Source organism: Dermacentor variabilis, chromosome 4 (assembly GCF_050947875.1).
Source record: "Dermacentor variabilis isolate Ectoservices chromosome 4, ASM5094787v1, whole genome shotgun sequence".
NCBI classification, from domain to species: Eukaryota; Metazoa; Arthropoda; class Arachnida; order Ixodida; family Ixodidae; genus Dermacentor; species Dermacentor variabilis.
Genome location: NC_134571.1, coordinates 28460182 through 28479557, shown reverse-complemented (window position 1 = coordinate 28479557; position 19376 = coordinate 28460182). Strand labels below are relative to the sequence as shown.

The 19376-nt window shown below is 48.5% G+C and overlaps 1 protein-coding gene and 1 pseudogene across 1 annotated transcript in view; both read left to right on the top strand.

Moving 5' to 3' along the window:
• The first annotated feature begins 3790 nt into the window (after window positions 1–3790).
• LOC142578166 (anoctamin-7-like) overlaps window positions 3791–19376 on the top strand; it is a 94247-nt gene continuing 78661 nt past the window's right edge. Inside the window, exons 1-4 of the mRNA XM_075687566.1 lie at window positions 3791–4177; window positions 11695–11711; window positions 15543–15670; window positions 15914–16251. Coding sequence (XP_075543681.1) covers window positions 3791–4177; window positions 11695–11711; window positions 15543–15670; window positions 15914–16251 — 870 coding nt within the window. The remainder of the gene's footprint in view (window positions 4178–11694; window positions 11712–15542; window positions 15671–15913; window positions 16252–19376) is intronic.
• Window positions 15204–15385, top strand: LOC142580583 (U2 spliceosomal RNA; annotated as a pseudogene).

The window sequence follows — 19376 nt, the reverse complement described above, 5'->3', positions numbered from 1 at the left end:
GATCCGTGTCCAGGAAAATCCAGGAAGATCCGTGTCCAGGGGCAGATCTATGTCCAGGGGCAGATCCGGAAGACACTCCAGGAGCCGCTCTGTCTCCAGGGCCCGGTATGGGTCCAGTGCCGGCCAGCAGAGGAAGAGAAAGTCGACGCTATCGTGGACAGATACGGTTGCTGGTGGCGCCGACGCGAGGACCTCCCGGGGCCCACGCAACCCGCTTCCAGAGCAAGCCAGGGGCGCCGAGGTAGATCGCCTTCGGAAGAAAACGCGGACTTAAAGGAAATAGTCAGAAAGATGGCTAGCGAAATGATAGAGATTAAGAAATTGGTAATCAATCAGAGTGCTGCGTCCAACGCCTCGGCGCCGACCGCCACAGAAGCACCAGTTCCGGCCTGCGACTCGGCCGGCGCCGCCAAGCGTAGGGCAGTTTCCAGTAAAGACGTTTCAGATTCGCAAACTTATGAGATCAAAGGCATGCTGGCCACGCTCACTAAGAGCGTGCAGCAGTTCTAGGGCCCAGCAGCAGACCTCGATCTGGGCCCCAGACTATATAACTACGTCCGCTCGTTCCTGACGGGGAGGAAAGCGAAGCTGCGGATCGGCGACTTTTTCTCCGACGAGGTGCTCCTGGGCTCACGGGGCACGCCGCAAGGCTCGGTCATTTCGCCTGCTCTCTTCAACATATGCATGATCGGCCTCTCGAGGAATCTGGTCCAAGTTGAAGGTATCAATCGCACCATCTATGCAGATGACATCACGATCTGGTGCACCGGCGGTAGCGAAAAGCAAGTGGAAAGCGCCATGCAAGAGGCGGTAGACGTCACGGAGCAGTACTTGCTACCCACTGAACTCGTATGCTCCCCGACCAAATCTGAGCTTCTGCTTTATAGAAAAGAAAAAGGCCGCAGACCCAAGGGCTGGAAACTGGTCTCGGAAAGTGACATTCGCCTGTTCACTTGGAGCGGTGACCCGATACCCAGGGTCGACACCATCAGAGTCTTGGATATGTTCATCGAATCACGCGGCGGCAACGGCACTGCGTTACGCAAGATAATTGCGAAAACCGACAATGCTTTTCGCCTCGTCCGAAGGGTCACGAACGGACATCGTGGCCTCAAGGAGGACGACGTGCTTCGGCTCATCAACGCCTTTGTGCTGTGTCCCTTCACCTACACGGTGTTCATGCACAACTGACTCAGAGCCGAGCGGGACAAGCTTAATGCCCTTATTAGAAAATTTGTCAAGAGAGCCCTCGGGCTGCCCGTCAGAACGCATACCGAGGACCTCCTTGGGCTCGGCATACACAATACAATGGAGGAGATAGCCGAGGCTCAGGAACGCGCCTAGTTAACTCGGCTGTCCACCACGCCGGCCGGCAGGCGTATCCTCCAGGAGATCGGACTCGCGCCCACCAAGAACTTGGCTGAAAACACCCAAATCCCCAGATAAATAGGTTAGAAGATCGTGGTCACCCCTTTGCCCCGCAACGTTCATCCCGTTCACAACGCAGGTCGTAGCAAGGCAAGAGCATTGAATATACTAAAGCAAATAAACAACGACAAGATCGAAGCAAGCTTCGTGGACGTAGCTGCATACCGAGACGGCAAGGCTTTTGCGGTTTCCGTCGTGGACACGATGGGCAAAGTCATCAACCATGCTTCCGTACGACGGACGACGAACCCAGAGGTGGCCGAGCAAGTGGTCATAACACTCGTCATGCAAGACGGTCGGAGATACAGGGTGTATAGTGATTCGAAAGCCGCCGTTAGGGCATTCCAGAAAGGCCGGGTAGCTCAGCAGGTAGTTCAAATTCTTAACGGCGCCAAACACGGCAACACCTCCATACACTCGATCCTTTGGTTCCCTGCACGCGTCGGGGCGATAGGGGGGGTGGGGGGCGGGTGTTCCTCTGAACCTCAACGAGTCTGCCAACGAGGCTGCGCGTGGCTTTACCGGCCGCGCTGCCCTCGGATCGGGCGACTCTCTCCCCGGACACAGAGAGGCTACTATCACGCACAACGAAATCACTAAATTATTTTACTTAGAGAGAAGGTTTTTCCCGCCGCCTCACTCCAAGCTAAGCAGGCCGCAGGCGGTCACACTCAGACTCCTACAAACGAACTCCTACCCAAATCCGGCGTCCCTTAATAATATATATCCCGAAATTTATCCGAATTGTTCTTGCGTGGCCTGTGGTGAGGTGGCTACGTTGCCTCATATGCTCTGGGAGTGCGGGTCGCTGGGCCCGAAGTTCACCAAGGAAGATTGGGACGCGCTCCTGCGAAGTCCCGTCTTTGAAGACCAAATCCTGGCCGTCCAGCGCGCCCGCGATCGGGCCGGCAGACTAGATTTGTCAGTGCCGTCGTGGGATTAGCAGGGTGCGCGTTTTATCGCGTTTTGCTGGACCAAATAAAAGTTTATTCACTCACTCACTCACTCACTCACTCACTCACTCACTCACTCACTCACTCACTCACTCACTCACTCACTCACTCACTCACTCACTCACTCACTCACTCACTCACTCACTCACTCACTCACTCACTCACTCACTCACTCACTCACTCGATGTGTCCCTTAAGCCCGAAATGACCAAGTTGTTTCTGCGTGGCCTATATTCAAGGTCATCCTGGTGCCTTACGACTTTGTCCAACTGCGCTGTTAACAAGCAGTTCTCATATTTGAGCTCGTGCAAATCGACTTCCAACTGATAATTTATTGAAGGCGAGACCCCTAAGCGGCTCCTTGCAATGGCTCATAACCCCCCAAAAAGCGGTGTTTGGTCCAATGACACTACAAAAAATATTATCATCAGCAATGACCGATACCCCTCCTCCCCCCTCCCTCCGAAAAGAAAAATCTGGAATGGCGCATATCTCCGTAAGGAAGCAAAGATAGAATGGCTGAATATGAAAGAAGTAACGAAACAAAGAAAGAACAAAAGCAGGAACGAAACAAACAACGAACGAAAGAAGAAAGAAAGAGAATAAAGAGAAAAAAGAATCATAGAATGAAACAGGAAGGAAGAAAACGAAAGAAAGAACAGAAGAACCTTTAGATAGTGCTCGCATGTGTCGCTGAGGAGATCGACCTACAACGCAACACGTTTACTTCCCACTGCGCAGCTCGTTTTGCCATGCAAGCAGTTTGACCCCTACGATCGGATAACTTAATGCATTACCACGCGTGCAGCAGGCTTTCACCTTCACCTGTTACAGGAGTGTAACGTGCTGCCAATCTTGTTTTTTAGGGCATGAGCCATTGCCGATGATATTTTTTGTACCACTCGTCAACTTATTTTGTGTCCCTGGACAAGATGCCGCTTTTTTCGGGTAAGAGCCATTGTAACGAGCTACTTAAGGCTTTAGCCATAAAATATGAAAATTGGAACCAACTGCTCGCACGCGCTTCTGTCCAGCCACATTGCGCATGTCACAGCAGCTGGCGTTACGCGATGACATCTGAGATTAAGCCAGTCAGCAACCGTACAGTCGCTTGCACGTAAATCAGCGTAAACAATTTATCACGACTTCTTTGCCGTTCGTACATTGACTTTGACGCCATTCGTAAGGCAGCACAGCTAAAGAACTTCTGAAATGAGAGTTTCATATGGCGCCGCTCCCAAGTTTTAAATGTCGCGATGAAGACCAAGTGAGCAGCGGCTTGATAGGGTGCTGCCATCATTCTCGATACGCGAAGGAGCGGACCACAAAGGAGTGGGGTCAGCAGATCTTTCATCCTTTATGATAACTTCACCGCAGCGCCCACGTTAGCTGACCATCGCACGTTGACAATGGGTGGTTCTCTCTCGGTGTCGGTGAAGAAGTACGCGCCGTGTTTCAACCCCAGCGGCGACGCGGGTCCGCCTGGCGGCGTCGTCAAGTGGTCTGGCGCTTTCGGCCGACAGGCTGCCCAGCGGCCAGTCGTCAGATCGATGCGGGGCCCCATACGCGGCCGCTGCTCAGAGCTGGCGGCGGTGCCGGGTGCCGGCGGAAGCCCGAGCCGTTGCAGCCCCGATGCCTGTCGGCGGCACCACGTGCTGGGAAGAGACCTCACAGTGGGCACTGGAGGCGCGCTCCAAGGTCACGCTGCCTGCGGCCTCTGCCGCCGCCGCGGCAGCCAAGCGCAAGAACTCGCTGGCCAGCGTGCTACGCGACGCAGAAGTGGCTCTCAACCACAGGTGACATTTGCGTGACGCCTTGCGTGGCTGCATCACGCTCGTGGGTCGATGAGCGTCTGAAAGCTCTTCAGTGCGCGTCGAGGCACGCAACCGTGAAAGCGGTGTGACGCCATGCGCCCTGATCGGGATACTATCCGGGAGCAGCGAAGCCCGTCCGTGTTTCCGCTGTAAGAGCGCCTCGCCCATAGCAAACAGCGCGTTGATTTGGCGGCGACGTGCTCCGCTTAGTTGTGACATCGTGCGTACCCCTTTGCTAAATGGGCAGCCAACTTGTTGCACAGGCGGGAAGCAGCAGTCGAGCAGGCTGGTATGTCTGAGGCGCGGTGATAGAGAATGCTGCTGCTGCTACTGCTGCTGATGGCGATTTCTGTTACTGTGTTGTCTACGTCGCTCCCTCGCTGTCATGAGCTGTATACCGCATACCACATAACAAAATCAGGTCTACGCGCCTTCATCTTTACGTGTACACAGCAAACACAATGACTTCGTACCGAAGTGAGCTCTTCCGAAAACAACTTCCGGTATATATATATGTGTGAGGCCGATTGCGAGAACATTGGTGTTCCACTGGGATGAACCTGTTGCTTATGTCTGGAACTTGGTTGCGCCGGTGCTTAGGGTGCCCTTCCACTTAGTACGTGTAGAGTTAAATCACCTGTCCAAGACCACAACTGGCGGTATGGATAGAGTCATGCAAGGAAGCGGGAACGACGTGATGCAAAACAAGCAGCTGAGACAATAATAATTGGTGACTGAGACATTGTGCAAGGCACTATACACATAACGTACTCGCAGTGCGTTTGGGATAGGTCCGTGCCGCGCTACATCACAATCACCAGCATTGTAACGTACAAGTAGACTTGTACGTTACAATGCCTACTTTTTCATTCATTGTATTGCAATACTCCCCGCACCACCGAATTGCCTGTCCTGAGGAGTGGGCTGAATTGGACTGGCTGGTTGGTTCATGACGAAGGGGGTAAAAACAGCGGGAAGGACTGGACGAAACCAGAGACGACGTACACAGCGCTGACTGACGACCACTCTTTAATACATTTTCATTTGCAATATATTCAATTCCTACATCGCAGCAAAATGCGTGACTTATGAAATGTATGATAAACTGCAGACAACAGTGGTATGTCACATATACATATTTGTAACTTTCTGCGCGAATTCCAACCCAACTTTCTGAATTCCAACGCAACGTGACTTTCTACGCAACTGAAAATACAATAAAGACTGATTGTCAGTCAGCGCTGCCTACGTTGTCTTTGCGTTAGTCCTATCCTTCGCGCTGTTTTTACCCCAGAAAGCTAGCGCTCCGTCCTGTCCCACCCATTTTATCGTTAATCTTGTTCGCGCTAGTAACTATGTCACATAACTGCTTTTAGCCCCTTTGGCTATCCTGGCAGCGTTACAGACAAGGCACCGCTCAAGCCATTAAAGAGGGCGCCATTATTTAGAATAGGAAAACGATCATAGTGTCATCAGGCCCTCGTTGCCATGACCTGAACTCGCGCTTTTGTTTTTGCATAAGGCTCAACATATCAGACCAATTACCATAGGCGCCGACTACGGGGGGGGGGGGCGGCAGAGCTACCCCCTCCCCCTCACACACATAAGGTGTCATTACTATAGCTTTTTCAACCACACCATTTGAGGTTTCTTTTGACTCGCCTCTACCTTTTCACTTAAAATATTATTCTGGCTAATAGCTTACAACATCGTTTCTGGCGCCGACGTTCATGGCTTTTGATTCATAATTTCGCTTTATTTCTTCAAATCCTTACAATAGGAGGACAAGCTTATTAAAAGCACCAGCGGTGGCTGCCCCATCTGTATTTTCTCCATTCAACATTGTTTTAAATTTACGCTGTAAACACTCTGCACATACACAATATATTTAAATACATCCACAGGGAAAAATTCATTATATGTTTGAAAGAGAAGGAGGTAGCCAATTAACAATTACTTCTAGAGGTACGCACAGCTTATGCCTAGAGAATGAACATGTTGGTGTATGTTCACCTCGCTTCAAGTTGCTTTGTGTGCTTTTTTTTGGCCCTGAAAAAAGACTATAGACATCAGTGACCCCCTTCGGCAGAGCCTTTATTAAATGGCGCGCTAAATGCGCGGGAATATTGATCTGTGTCTCAGTATCACTTCTCTTTCCAATAAACAATGCTAACGACTCATCAAAAATACCTAATAATTTATAACATTTATTAGGGATGGAAACATCGTCACTTGCATGCAGAGGTCATAAACATATAAAGGGTGCCCAATGAACTATCATTCATCAAGATTAAAAAAAAAACAATGCGTTACTCGAAGAAAGCCTAGTGCACATTGTTTCCAGTACAGTGGAGTAGCTGCCTTTTGGTACTGACATTTAATTAGGCCATTGTAATTAATTATCTAACTAGAGACGTACTATCCTAATTATCAAAGTGTCAATGAGGCATTTGTAGGCACAGCTAAGGGACATCTAACTGAGGTATATTCAGCGACGTCCTAATTTCGTACTAATCCTTTACGAGTGATAAGTAAACACTGCGAAATATGGAGAACACCACGTGACTGCGCTCCCACCCGCATCATAAAGCAGCTCCCTCGAGCATGCTCCCTCTGAATTAGCAAGGACGCAATCAAGGAAATAAAGGAAAACATCGTGATCGAGCTAGTGCCTTATCTGCCGCGCCCGGGCCGAAGTAACACGTCACGTTTGGTGTTAGTTGGAAAGGAGCTGTGATAGCTGTTGCCTTGGCGTAAAGTGCGCAGTTTTTTTTTTTTTTTTTGCCACGAATCACCACAAAAGCGAATTGACAACGTCAGTGCAAATGTTTAGGGTTGCGTTTTGTTTCGTCCCAGTCGCCATGTCTGTCTTTAATGAGCAGAAGGAAAAAATTGGCAGTGGCTTAGCTCGGCTATGCCAGGATATACGTAGCGAAAGCTATGGGATAGCATGGTTAGCCTTGGTTAATCTTGATTGCAGTACAGGTTAGTTTGGTTGTCTAGCTATGTTGCGGCGTTTAGCCAGTCGTTCGGTGCGCTGTTCGTCTGTTTCTTGGGCGATTCGTTTCCTCTTCAACCAAACCGTTCGCTACTGGGGGTAGCAAACCCCTGTGCTGCAATGAAGTGCAAAGCAGTGCTCCAGGCCTCCTCCTGCTTATCAGAATTGTCGCCGTCCATACTGCCGTCTTAATTCTGGTTGCGGCGCACACGAGCTCTCATTTTCAATGCTCCGACATGTTATCAGGCATGCGACGCAGCTGGCGAGCGAGCGGAGGCGAGCGCAATGACGAGGAACGCGGTGTGACGTCATACCAAACGGCAGTAGCGGTAAGGCGCGGCGTTGCGCAGCGGCGGAACACCTGTGGCTCGATGCTACTAGTGGCGCATGCGCAGTGGTGAATAGGGAGTGAGAGAGAGAGAAATATCCGCGACGAGGCGCGCGTTGTGACGTCATGTGTCTCCTCGGAGCACCGCCACAGCGAAATTGCAAGTTCGCGGCCAGTAAGGCTTTCGCTTTAAAAGCATGACCCTTGCAAATGGTAACAAGAGGAAGGCCGCAAGTATATATCAGTCATAGAAGTGTGACTGACCTAACGCGTCGAATATCATAAGAAATTATGAAAACCTCAGACAAACCCGCAGCTTCAAAAAGCAGTGATAGCCGACCACGGATGTTCTACCCTTCATGGCCTCAAACCCTCATGCTAGCGTGCGGGACGTGGCCGCCCAAGTACCAATTCCCAAGTCATCAATTTGGGGGATTCTAAATGACGGCCTTTCAGCGTACCATCTTAAACAGCACCACTGCTTGGAAGAAATAGAATCCCCTAGATTTCTCGAATTGGGTCCTCACAAAAGCCGATGCGTCACTGGACTTTTTGAGCAACATCGTGTACACAGATTAAGCCAACTTTCGCAGACATGCCCAGATAAATTTGCATAATGCATACTATTAAATTAAATTATGCGGTTTTAGGTGCCAAAACCACTTTCTGATTATGAGGCACGCAGTAGTGGAGGATTCCGGAACGACCACCTGGGATTCTTTAACGTGCACCTAAATCTAACTACAGGGGCGTTTTCGCATTTCGCACCCATCGAAATGCGGCCGCCGTGGCCGGGATTCGATCCCACGACCTCGTGCTCAGCAGCCCAACACCATAGCCACTGAGCCACAGCGGGTATAATGCATACTATTGGAGTGACTCCAATCCATACTGGATAAAGCGCAATTGGCACCAGTACCAGTGGTCGTTCAATGTGTGGTGCGGAATTTAGGCCGGTGCCATAATCGGTCCCCTCGTCTTCGATCCCACACTGAGTGGACAACGTTACATGGATGGTATCCTTGAAGGAGTGCATGGTGGATGAGTTTCTCAGCGAAGTCCGATGTGAAGTCGTCCATTTCTGTGGCATCAGCAAGATGGGGCACCCACACACAGCAGCAGCCGAGCACGAAAGTGACTGGATGCGGCTTTTCATGCGCAATAGATTATAGAAGACACGGGCCTGTAAATTGGCCGGCTAGGTCACCTGACCTCCCTCCACTCGATTTCTTTCTTTGGCGTTATGTGAAAGATCGCGCCTACATGACCAAACGAACGTCAGATTAGCTCAAGGCAAGGATAACGGATGCCTGCCGTAGAATTCCAGCGTCAGTCATCAAGAAAGTCACTGAAGATGCGATAAAGCATACTCAGTACTGCTTAGCTGCAGAAGGAGGCCTATTCGAACACGTCCTCTAAACAATAGCTGGTGTTCAACTGGGCTTACGATTTGATATATAATAAGGGTACACTGAAACCCGCCGTGGTTGCTCAGTGGCTATGGTGTTGGGCTGCTGAGCACGAGGTCGCGGGATCAGATCCCGAACACGGCGGCCGCATTTCGATGGGGGCGAAAACACCCGTGTACTTAGATTTTAGGTGCACGTTAAAGAACTCCACGTGGTCGTAATTTCCGGAGTCCTCCCCTACGGCGTGCCTCATTATCAGAAAGTGGTTTTGGCACGTAAAAACCTGTAATTTTAAAAATGTCATTTTAAATTGGCTTCAGTCCGAAGCAAGTTTCTGGCGCACAATGTAGCTGTGCGTGCAGTGTTTCGATGCGGTGCGAGCAAAGCAGAGATTTTAAAGCATTCCAAGCCTATTCCATTGTTTTTCGCGTTTCGTGCATGGTCAGAGCGGCCCCTCGCACGCGTTATCAAGGGGCTTTTGTTATCAATGTGATCAGTCGGCCTTGAGAGACAGATATTAAGTGTGCCGTAGAAACGATAGCAATGAATAGCTGCAAAACCTGCTGTGGATGCTCCTTTCGTGCCATTATCAAGGTGATGCGCTGTCTCTTCGGGTTTGCGGCAGGCAAAGCAGTTGCTTTCAATCCGCTTATTTTAAAGCGCTGCTTTATGATGTGGGTGGGAGCCCAGTGACGTGGTATCTTTATATTTCGTGAGGTTTCTTTGCCAGCCGGAAAGTATCATACGCAATTAGCACGTCGCTGGAAACACCGCAGTTAGATGTCATTTGGGGGTGCCTACAAAAGTCCCATTGTGCACTTTGATAATTAGGACAGTACTTGTCGAGTTAAATAAATAATTGTAATTACCGAAATAAATCTTAGTAACAAAAAATTACTGGTGGCTGCGGTAACGCTACTGCTCTTTTTTTAAGTCTTGGTGCATGATAGTTGGAGCACACTGTATAATTTACTCAGTAACTGAGATGAGGCCAAGCCGGATTCACAGGAAATCAGAATCAACAGCAGCCCCCAAGCGCAGCAGCGCTTATACTCTAACTTAAAGAAAGAAAGAAAGAAAGAAAGAAAGAAAGAAAGAAAGAAAGAAAGAAAGAAAGAAAGAAAGAAAGAAAGAAAGAAAGAAAGAAAGAAAGGCTGCAGTTTCGCCGGAAAAGCGCAGCAGTATTAATGATAGCGAAGTATCCGACAAGAACACGAAGGCAGATTACACCACCGAGAGACGCCAGATTCTTGGTGGCGCGAGAGGACTCAGGCTATGAAAAACTGAACTGTCTCTGCTATGATGTCTTGCAGATTCTCATTCTCATATGATCCGACAGGTGATATATATATATATATATATATATATATATATATATCGATAGGAGCTCCTCTCATCTGCGTATGAGGGGCAGTCACATAAGAGATGTTTGGTGGTTCGCTGAACACCACATGTGCTGCAATTGGCACTGTTCACCATTCCAATTAGGTATGAGTACGCATTTGTAACAGAAACTCCTATTCAGAGGCGGCACAGTAATGTTTCTTCCCGTCGATTAAAACCCGGTAAGAGTTGTAATTTCATATGTAGGTCCATGGCATATAGGCGCAAATAGGTAATCTCCAGTGTGTTCCATTTTCTTAGAGTTATAATACAGGAAAGACCACTGAGGTGCTACGCTGCACCCGTTCTCGACAATGGTGTCGAGGTTATTTCACATTCTCCATGTGCCTCATGAGCAGCTTTGTTGGCACAATCATTGCCAGTGATGTTGCAGTTCCCTGGTAGACATTGAAATACAATGTCGTGGCCTCTGCCCACCGATTGATGATAGCGTAATCGTATCTCTGCTACCAATAGTTTACGTGGGCCGTGACGCAGCTGCGCTACGGAGGGCGACAAGTTCAGACCCTGTCGATGTTGTGACGTGGCTGATCTTGAACTTCCTGCAGAATGATGTGGACGGAATAACTACTGCACCAGTGGAGCTGATTAGAGAGGAAATGGTTATTAACGTGAATTCAATTGGAATAGGGATCATGCAGTAGACGTAAAGTGGCTTGATTCAGGGCACAAGTTGGCAAATCGGACTTCTTTGCAACTCCTGGAATGGAACGCCGCACTCGTTGCTGCCGGAGGCACCCTAAAGGACAAGGTGATCTTGCTGCAGGTGCGAAATCGGATGGAAGGTAGGATTGGTACGAGGCTAAAATTCCCCAAAAAGTTGTATATGGTGTACTTTCCGAGAAAGAAGCAAGGCGTTGAGACTGTAATCGGAAAAGGCGTCGAAGATTATTTCTAAGGATGTCTATGGCGACATACGTACTGATGGGATGTTCCCTAGCGATGGCAATTGCAGCTGTTGAAGCGCATCGCGGTAGACCAAGACCGGTTCTAAGTGTTTGAGCTTGCCTGCTCTCAAGCACTCTAAGATTTGTTCTCCGGTTGCTAGACAGCACCGGAGCCCTCTAACGCAAGGAACCCACGAAGAGCGCTTGTACAGTTGAAACATAGAGCACACCGAGGGTACCCATGCTTTTCCAGCGATGGCTTTGGAAAGGTGACTGATCGATAAGTGTCTTTTTCTTAGGTAGGATACATGGGGGCTCAGGAGAGGTCGCGGTCAACAAGGATCCCTAAAAATCGGTGCGTTTTTTTTGTACAGGATAGGCTGGATGTAGAAGACCAAACAGTAATGTCATTTAAAGGTAGTTCAAAAAACTAGAGTCCACAAAAAAATTCAGTTCCATTACACCCTGTGCAGGTAGATGACCAGCGAAGGTGAGTGAGTGAAGTAACTTTATTTCGGTCCAAAGAAGACGCAGGGGAGACCCCGCGCCACCCCGCTAGTCCCAGCTATAGGGACCGCCAAACCGAGCTTGACGGTCCGATCGCGGGCACTCTGGACGGCCAGGGTTTGGTCGTTGAGTTCGGGGCTGCCCAAGAGCGCAGCCCACCTATCCTCGCTGAAGGAGGAGCCGATGGGCTTCACACTCCCACAAATTTGGTCCAATGTTGCCATTCGTCCACGGGCAGGGCAGTCCGCACTGGGATATCTTTCGGGGTATATGGCATGAAGAACCGCAAGGTTAGGGTACGCACGGGCTTGTAAACGTCGAAGAGTAACCGCCTGCGCCCTGCATAAGGCGGGGTGCGGGAGGGGGAATACCCGTCTTGACAGATAGTAGTGTGTGGTGATTTCACTAAACGTGAGCAAGGGTTCCTCGAGGGGCAGGGGGACTGCTGAGGCGCCGCGGTCAGTGAGTCCTCGCGCGGCCTCGTGCGCGCCCTCGTTAGGGTTTGAGGGAAAACCCTCAATCGACCCCAAGTGAGCGGGAAACCCAATGAGAGCATGCGGAGAGATACTTTTGGCGCTTCGGAGAATGCGTAGGGCCTGGGCGGAGACCATACCGGTTTGGTAGGCCTTAATGGCTGCCTTGGAATCCCTATATATTGTCTCTCTGCGACCATCGAGCACAGCCAGCGCGACTGTAACCTGTTCGGCTACCACGGGCCTCGAAGTGCGTACCGTAGCACAGCAAGTGAGCCTTGAATTGGAGTCGACGCTGGAGACGTCGAATGCCTCTTGTTGGACATATGCCGTGGCATCCACGAAGCTTGCCTCAATGTGGTTATTGCGGACATGCTCGAGTAGAGCTGTACCCTTGGCCCCATGTCTGCCGACGTTGTTTGCGGGGTGCATATTGCGGAGAAGGGGCGCGATGTGCAGTTGAGACCTGATGTCGCTTGGAATCCGCACGGCGTCGGGGCACGGGTCGAAAGGATTGAGGCCCATCTCGTCGAGTATTTTGCGGCCCGTCGGGGTGCCGGATACCCTGAGCAGCTGTGAGTGCTCTTGTGCCTCGATAATTTCTTCGAGCGTGTTGTGGACTCCGAGCTTCAACAGGTTTTCGGTGTGGGTGCTTGCAAGTAAGGCGAGGGCAAGCTTAAAGGCCTTTCTGATGAGTGAATTGAGCTTGTTCCCCTCTGCAAAATGAAAATTATGCATGGCCGCCGAATATGAAAGGTGGCAGAGAACAAAAGCGTGTATAATGCGAATGAGATTGTCTTCCTTGATTCCCCGGTGCCTGTTGGCGATCCTCCGAATGAGGCCGAGAGCACTGTCCGTCTTGGCGGTGATCTTTATGAGTGCGGTTACATTGGCACCGTTATACTCGATATACATCCCCAATACTCGGAGCGAGTCCACTCTGGGCACCGGAGACCCATCACCAGTGAAAAGCCGTATTTCGCTTTCGGACGCCGGTTTCCAATCACGATGGCCGCCACCTCTGGGTCTTTTCTTGTAGAGAAGTAGCTCAGATTTCGATGGAGAACATATGAGCCCAGTGGGGCGGAGGAAGCGCTCGGTCGCATCGATGGCGCTCTGCATGGCGGCTTCAACTTGGCTGAGTATGTGGGTCCCTTCATGGCGAACTGTCCAATGCCGTGCGTCAAACGCCGTATGCACATAAATGGAAAGCGAGGCGCGACTAGTCGCTCCTCTACGATGTTGAACCTCGGAAGATGACGAGGCACCCGGCAGTATGCATACCCGTGTATTGTTGCAAAACGCGGCACGACACCTTTTACTAACGAATCCCGGCACGTAGAACAAAAACGCACCTTGCCGCACTCCTAGGGCTCGCACTGTTTCACCGTAGCCAAGGCTATAGTGCGTTGGTCGACGACCCGCAGTGCAGTAATGGTTGTAAGGTCACTCGAAAGCCACAAGGGGTCACCACAACACAGGCCACACAAAAATGGTTCCCCACAAACTCCCTCTGAAACCTGGCTGTTCCACCGGTGAAACGTTCCTAGTTTGCGGGATCGGGGCCTCATGGACGGTTCGCGTTTCCTAGCACCTCCCGGTCCTGGCGGGTATCACGCTCTCGGGGCCGCCACCACGGGTGAGCGGAAGGATTTAAAGAAAACCTTCGACCCAGTCATTCAGTCCATACTTCTAAAAAAATTACAGGTCTGCGGCTTTAACCCAACTATACTATGAACCTCTTTTCTATCTACTTAAGCGGATGTAAGCAACATGTAAGTCATGGCCCCTTTTCCTCTCAATAAAACACTATTGTTACAAGTTTTCCAAAAAGATCAGTTTTGGGGCCCATACTCTTCTCGCTATATATTAATGACCTTCCATCAGCACTAATATTATCAAAAGCTGTTATTTACGCTGACGATTCCGCGCTAATCTTTTAAGGTAAATCCTTTAAGGAATTGCAGAACAGTATATATAACATATCAACTTGGTTTACGTGGAATAAATTAACATGAAGCGAAATACGTGGTATTACACTCCCGATATTCGCAACGTGGCACAACAGGTATGCAAATTTATGTTGAAGCTAGGTGGTACTATTTAACAATTAGACACCATAAAATATTTAGAAGTGTTATTAGATCGCAACCTAAACTAGAGACTACATGTATCCAGTATATACTCGAAATTAGCCTCTGTTTGCTATGTACTAATTAAATGTAGAGCATGTAGAGTAATCTTAGCATACTTACGATTATCTACTTTTCTCTCTTCCATTGCCACATAATATACTGCTTTTAATCATGGGCTGGTACAAATAAAGCCTAGATAGATCTGTTTATTCGGTTGCAAAAAATGGCCTTGCGTATTGTAACGTACACAGGCCCACATGATAATAACACCATGCTATTCCGCCGTCTCGGCATACTACCATGTTCTCTGGCATCCGAACTGAAAGTTGCGATTCTGATAAACCGCATTATAAGCGGTTTATCATTGCTGCCAGACTTGTTCACTATACCTAATCGTGATACAAGGAATAGAACAAATATAAATTTTAACTTACATTTCTCTCCTATAGCACGTATGATCAACAACTAATTGAGTTTCATGGTGCCGAAATTTCGAATTCAATTCCTCATGAAGTAAGAATGGCACAAAATTTTGTAATCGCTTCCAAAAAGCTGTACCAATCTAAAATTATTTCATTCATTTTTTATAATACACTGTATTTTTTGTTAGTTTCATCTGTTTGTGATCGTTGAAGGGTTTTAAATTTTATCACTAGGAAGTAGATGTGTACTAAATTTTGTAGCTGCTGATATAAGCATATTGACTGTGGGTCGACACGTGCCTTTGGCTACAGGCCCAATAGTTTTTTGTACAATTGGTGTAACAATGAGAAATAAATAAATTAAATGAATGAATGAATGAATGAATGAAAAAGGAGATACGCAAGCGCTTGGAATTCCGCCAAAGAGAGGGCGATGCGAACGTAGATATGGTCGACGCGGGTCAGAGTGTAGTATCTGTTCTTATGAGCTCAATATCTGATATGGGTTGTACTTGGACCTAAGATATTAAACTTATTTTTGCAACTTGGCGGAGTGCTTAAAGCCTGCTTCACCTCCGTCGCAGGTCAGTCCGATATTGCACTATCTTAGGGATTGGCCCACGTATGGGGAGAAATTATTTATCTACACGGCTCGATAGACACGCAATTTTTTCCAGAACCTAGCCATATACAGCTTTGCTGTAAAAATTGCGAAAGGCACTCACGCCATGCACTTGTTTATCAGGGCATGACCACGGTCCAAGCATTTTGCTCCCTGTGACAGGACGTCTCTCAACGGTGTTCAAGTGATAATGCAGATGAACCAGCTGTTGTTCATATTGAGGACACTGAAGCGCCGGAGTTATCCTATTAACTACAATGGCAGAACATTCTTCTTTCGTGCGAGACAAGGTGCGTGGCATGTAGGCTTCGTCTAAGAGTAGGCGCTAGAGGAGCGTGTCGAACATGCATTCGATCTTCTAGCGCGGCCGAAATCGCAGGAATGGATCGCGCCAACACTTGTTATAGTGCAGAAAAATATGCCTGCCACCTATGATTTCCCTGGTTGGCGAACGACTGCAGCACAAGGTATGAAACTCCACCAATTTTAGTATAAAACTGTAGCTGCAAAATTTACAAGCTCATAATGTGTAGTTGTCGGTCACACGAACTCATATCGTAACAGCTTCTACAGAAATCCGAAATTGAGCGCACGAGGAGTTGCGTCAGGAGTTGCGTTCATCGCTCGCAGTGCCAGAGAGGTGGACTACGTGCTGGTCTACGAGTGCGACGATGTGAGTCGGAGCTACCAGGAGGCCGAGTGGGAGTTGCATCGACACTATCGCGAGCTCTACGAGAACGCCATGCGCAGCGAGGGGCTGCAGATGGACCAGGAGCACATCGGCGAGTACGTCTTCCTCAAGGTGCACTGCCCCGTGCAGAGGCTCTGCCAGGAGGCCGAGAACGTGCGCCTGGACCTGCCACTAGACGGCGTGAGTGATGCACTATACTACTCGCATTACTCGTCATCACGTCTACCTGAGTTACGGAGACATCAGTAATCTAACGGACTTAAGAGGCAGACAATAAGACGGTTAGGAAACGAAAAAGATAAAAAGAGTGTAAGTCAGCAGCGCACAAGTTTGGCCTTGTAGATGATCCACGACCGAGTGTACCACACGACAGAACAATGTTAGGTTAAGAAACCACACGGAGAAGCGCTAAGAAAAATAATTGTGCGAGCACACACCACTACACATTAGGCAACCTGCAGCAGCCATTACACAGTGTTCTCGTATTTTCTCGATACAGTAACTCTAATTGTGGCATGTGACGCAGCCGAAGTGTCCACAAAAAGCGCAAAAACGCTTTTAATGCAACCAACGCCAATTTAATGCGTGTTCAGTACCTGAGAACACACTTCTACAACAAGCAGTCATATAGCATATCCAGCACGATGGAAAACAATTTGTTTTTTAAATGCATTCATAAATACAGCCATATATGTGCAGTTGCTCACCAGAGTCACTGGCGATCCGGTGTCAGTTGCAAATAATGGCTGCTCAGTGGTATGAAGACGACGTGAACAGAAAACTCGTCACTGGGGTGTAAGTATGCAACTTCGTGGTAACGTGCGAATGCTACTGACATAGCCACGCGGTAATAACGCTCTATTGGATAAGGTCATTATTAGGTTAACGCCCCATTTACAAGAAAAGACAAAGATATCATCGCACTGGTGCCTCGCTATTTTTGCGAAATATTAACAGCGCGACAAGCAAATTGTATATGAATTGAAAATGACTCTCCCTAGTTTATTCTCCAGCTCCCTAGCACTCCTAGATGCTGCGCCTACTAGTATTTGCCACATGTAGTTCCAAGAATATAGAACGTGAAACTCAATGCCAAGGTATCAGAGCAGCTATCCGCAGGGCTTGCTACTTAAGATGGATATGAATAATGTGAACAGAAAGAAAAGGTACATAAGACAAAAGTCACGCTACACGTAGACAAAAAAATTCACCAATGATTACGATACTCCTTAATGTGAAACTTGAGCGCAGCTCTATACGTGTTTTCATTTCGCGTCATGTTGGCTGGCGCAGAGAATGTGTCTCGTGTGGCACGTTGCAAACGGGGCGAAGTGTGGTGCGACTGCCTCGATAATCGGGGTATCGCGAGAGGCAGCCCGTGGTTGACGTGTGGGCGCGATTCAGAGCAGCCGCTGCAGACAGACCTCCACTCATGCAGTGCTTTCTTTCCATATAAACGACGCGCGTAATTCTGGTGCCATCTCGTAGCCATCGTCGCCGCAGAGACAGTCTTGCGCGGCACCACGGTTTCTTAATCAACAATTAATCAACAAGCGCAAGACAGCTGACATAAGGAAGTATAATATGGAAGGAATTGAGCATGCTCTCATAAACGGAGGAAGCCTAAAAGCAGTGAAGAAGAAACTAGGAATTGGCAAGAATCAGATGTATGCATTAAGAAACAAAGCCGGCAATATCATTACTAATATGGATGAGATAGTTCAAGTGGCTGAGGAGATCTATAGAGATTTATACAGTACCAGTGGTACCCACGACGATAATGGAAGAGAAAATAGTCTAGAGGAATTCGAAATCCCACAGGTAACGCCGGAAGAAGTAAAGAAAGCCTTGGGAGATATGCAAAGGGGGAAGGCAACTGGGGAGGATCAGGTAACAGCAGATTTGTTGAAGGATGGTGGGCAGACTGTTCTAGAAAGACTGGTCACTCTGTATACGCAATGCCTCATGACCTCGAGCGTACCGGATTCTTGGAAGAACGCTAATATATTCCTAATCCATAAGAAAGGGGACGCCAAAGAGTTGAAAAATTATAGACCGATCAGCTTACTGTCAGTTGCCTACGAACTCTTTACTAAGGTAATCTCAAATAGAATCAGGAACACCATAGACTTCCGTCAAGCAAAGGACCAGGCAGGATTCCGTAAAGGCTACTCTACAATAGACCATATTCACACTATCAATCAGGTGATAGAGAAATGTGCGGAATATAACCAACACTTATATATAGCTTTCATTGATTACGAGAAAGCGTTTGATTCTGTCGAAACCTCAGCAGTCATGGAGGCATTACGGAATCAGGGCGTAGACGAGCCGTATGTAAAAATACTGAAAGATATCTATAGCGGCTCCACAGCCACCATAGTCCTCCATAAGCAAAGCAACAAAATCACAATAAAAAAGGCGTCAGGCAGGGAGATACGATCTCTCCAATGCTATTCACAGCGTGTTTACAGGAGGTATTCAGAGACCTGGATTGGGAAGAATTGGGGATAAAAGTTAATGGAGAATACCTTAGTAACTTGCGATTCGCTGATGATATTGCCTTGCCTAGTAACTCAGGGGACCAATTGCAATGCATGCTCACTGACCTGGAGAGGCAAAGCAGAAGAGTGGGTCTAAAAATTAATCTGCAGAAAACTAAAGTAATGTTTAACAGTCTCGGAAGAGAACAGCAATTTACAATAGGTAGCGAGGAACTGGAAGTGGTAAGGGAATACATCTACTTAGGGCAGGTAGTGACGGCGGATCCGGATCATGAGAGGGAAATAATCAGAAGAATAAGAATGCGCTGGGGTGCGTTTGGCAGGCATTCTCAGATCATGAACAGCAGGTTGCCATTATCCCTCAAGACAAAAGTGTATGATAGCTGTGTCTTACCAGTACTCACCTACGGGGCAGAAACCTGGAGGCTTACGAAAAGGGTTCTACTCAAATTGAGGACGACGCAACGAGCTATGGAAAGAAGAATGATGGGTGTAACGTTAAGGGATAAGAAAAGAGCAGATTGGGTGAAGGAACAAACGCGAGGTGATGACATCTTAGTTGAAATCAAGAAAAAGAAATGGGGGCATGGGCAGGACATGCAATGAGGAGGGAAGATAACCGATGGTCGTTAAGAATTACGGACTGGATTCCAAGGGAAGGGAAGCGTAGCAGGGGGCGGCAGAAAGTTAGGTGGGCGGATGAGATTAAGTTTGCAGGGACGACATGGCCACAATTAGTACATGACCGGGGTTGTTGGAGAAGTATGGGAGAGGCCTTTGCCCTGCAGTGGGCGTAACCAG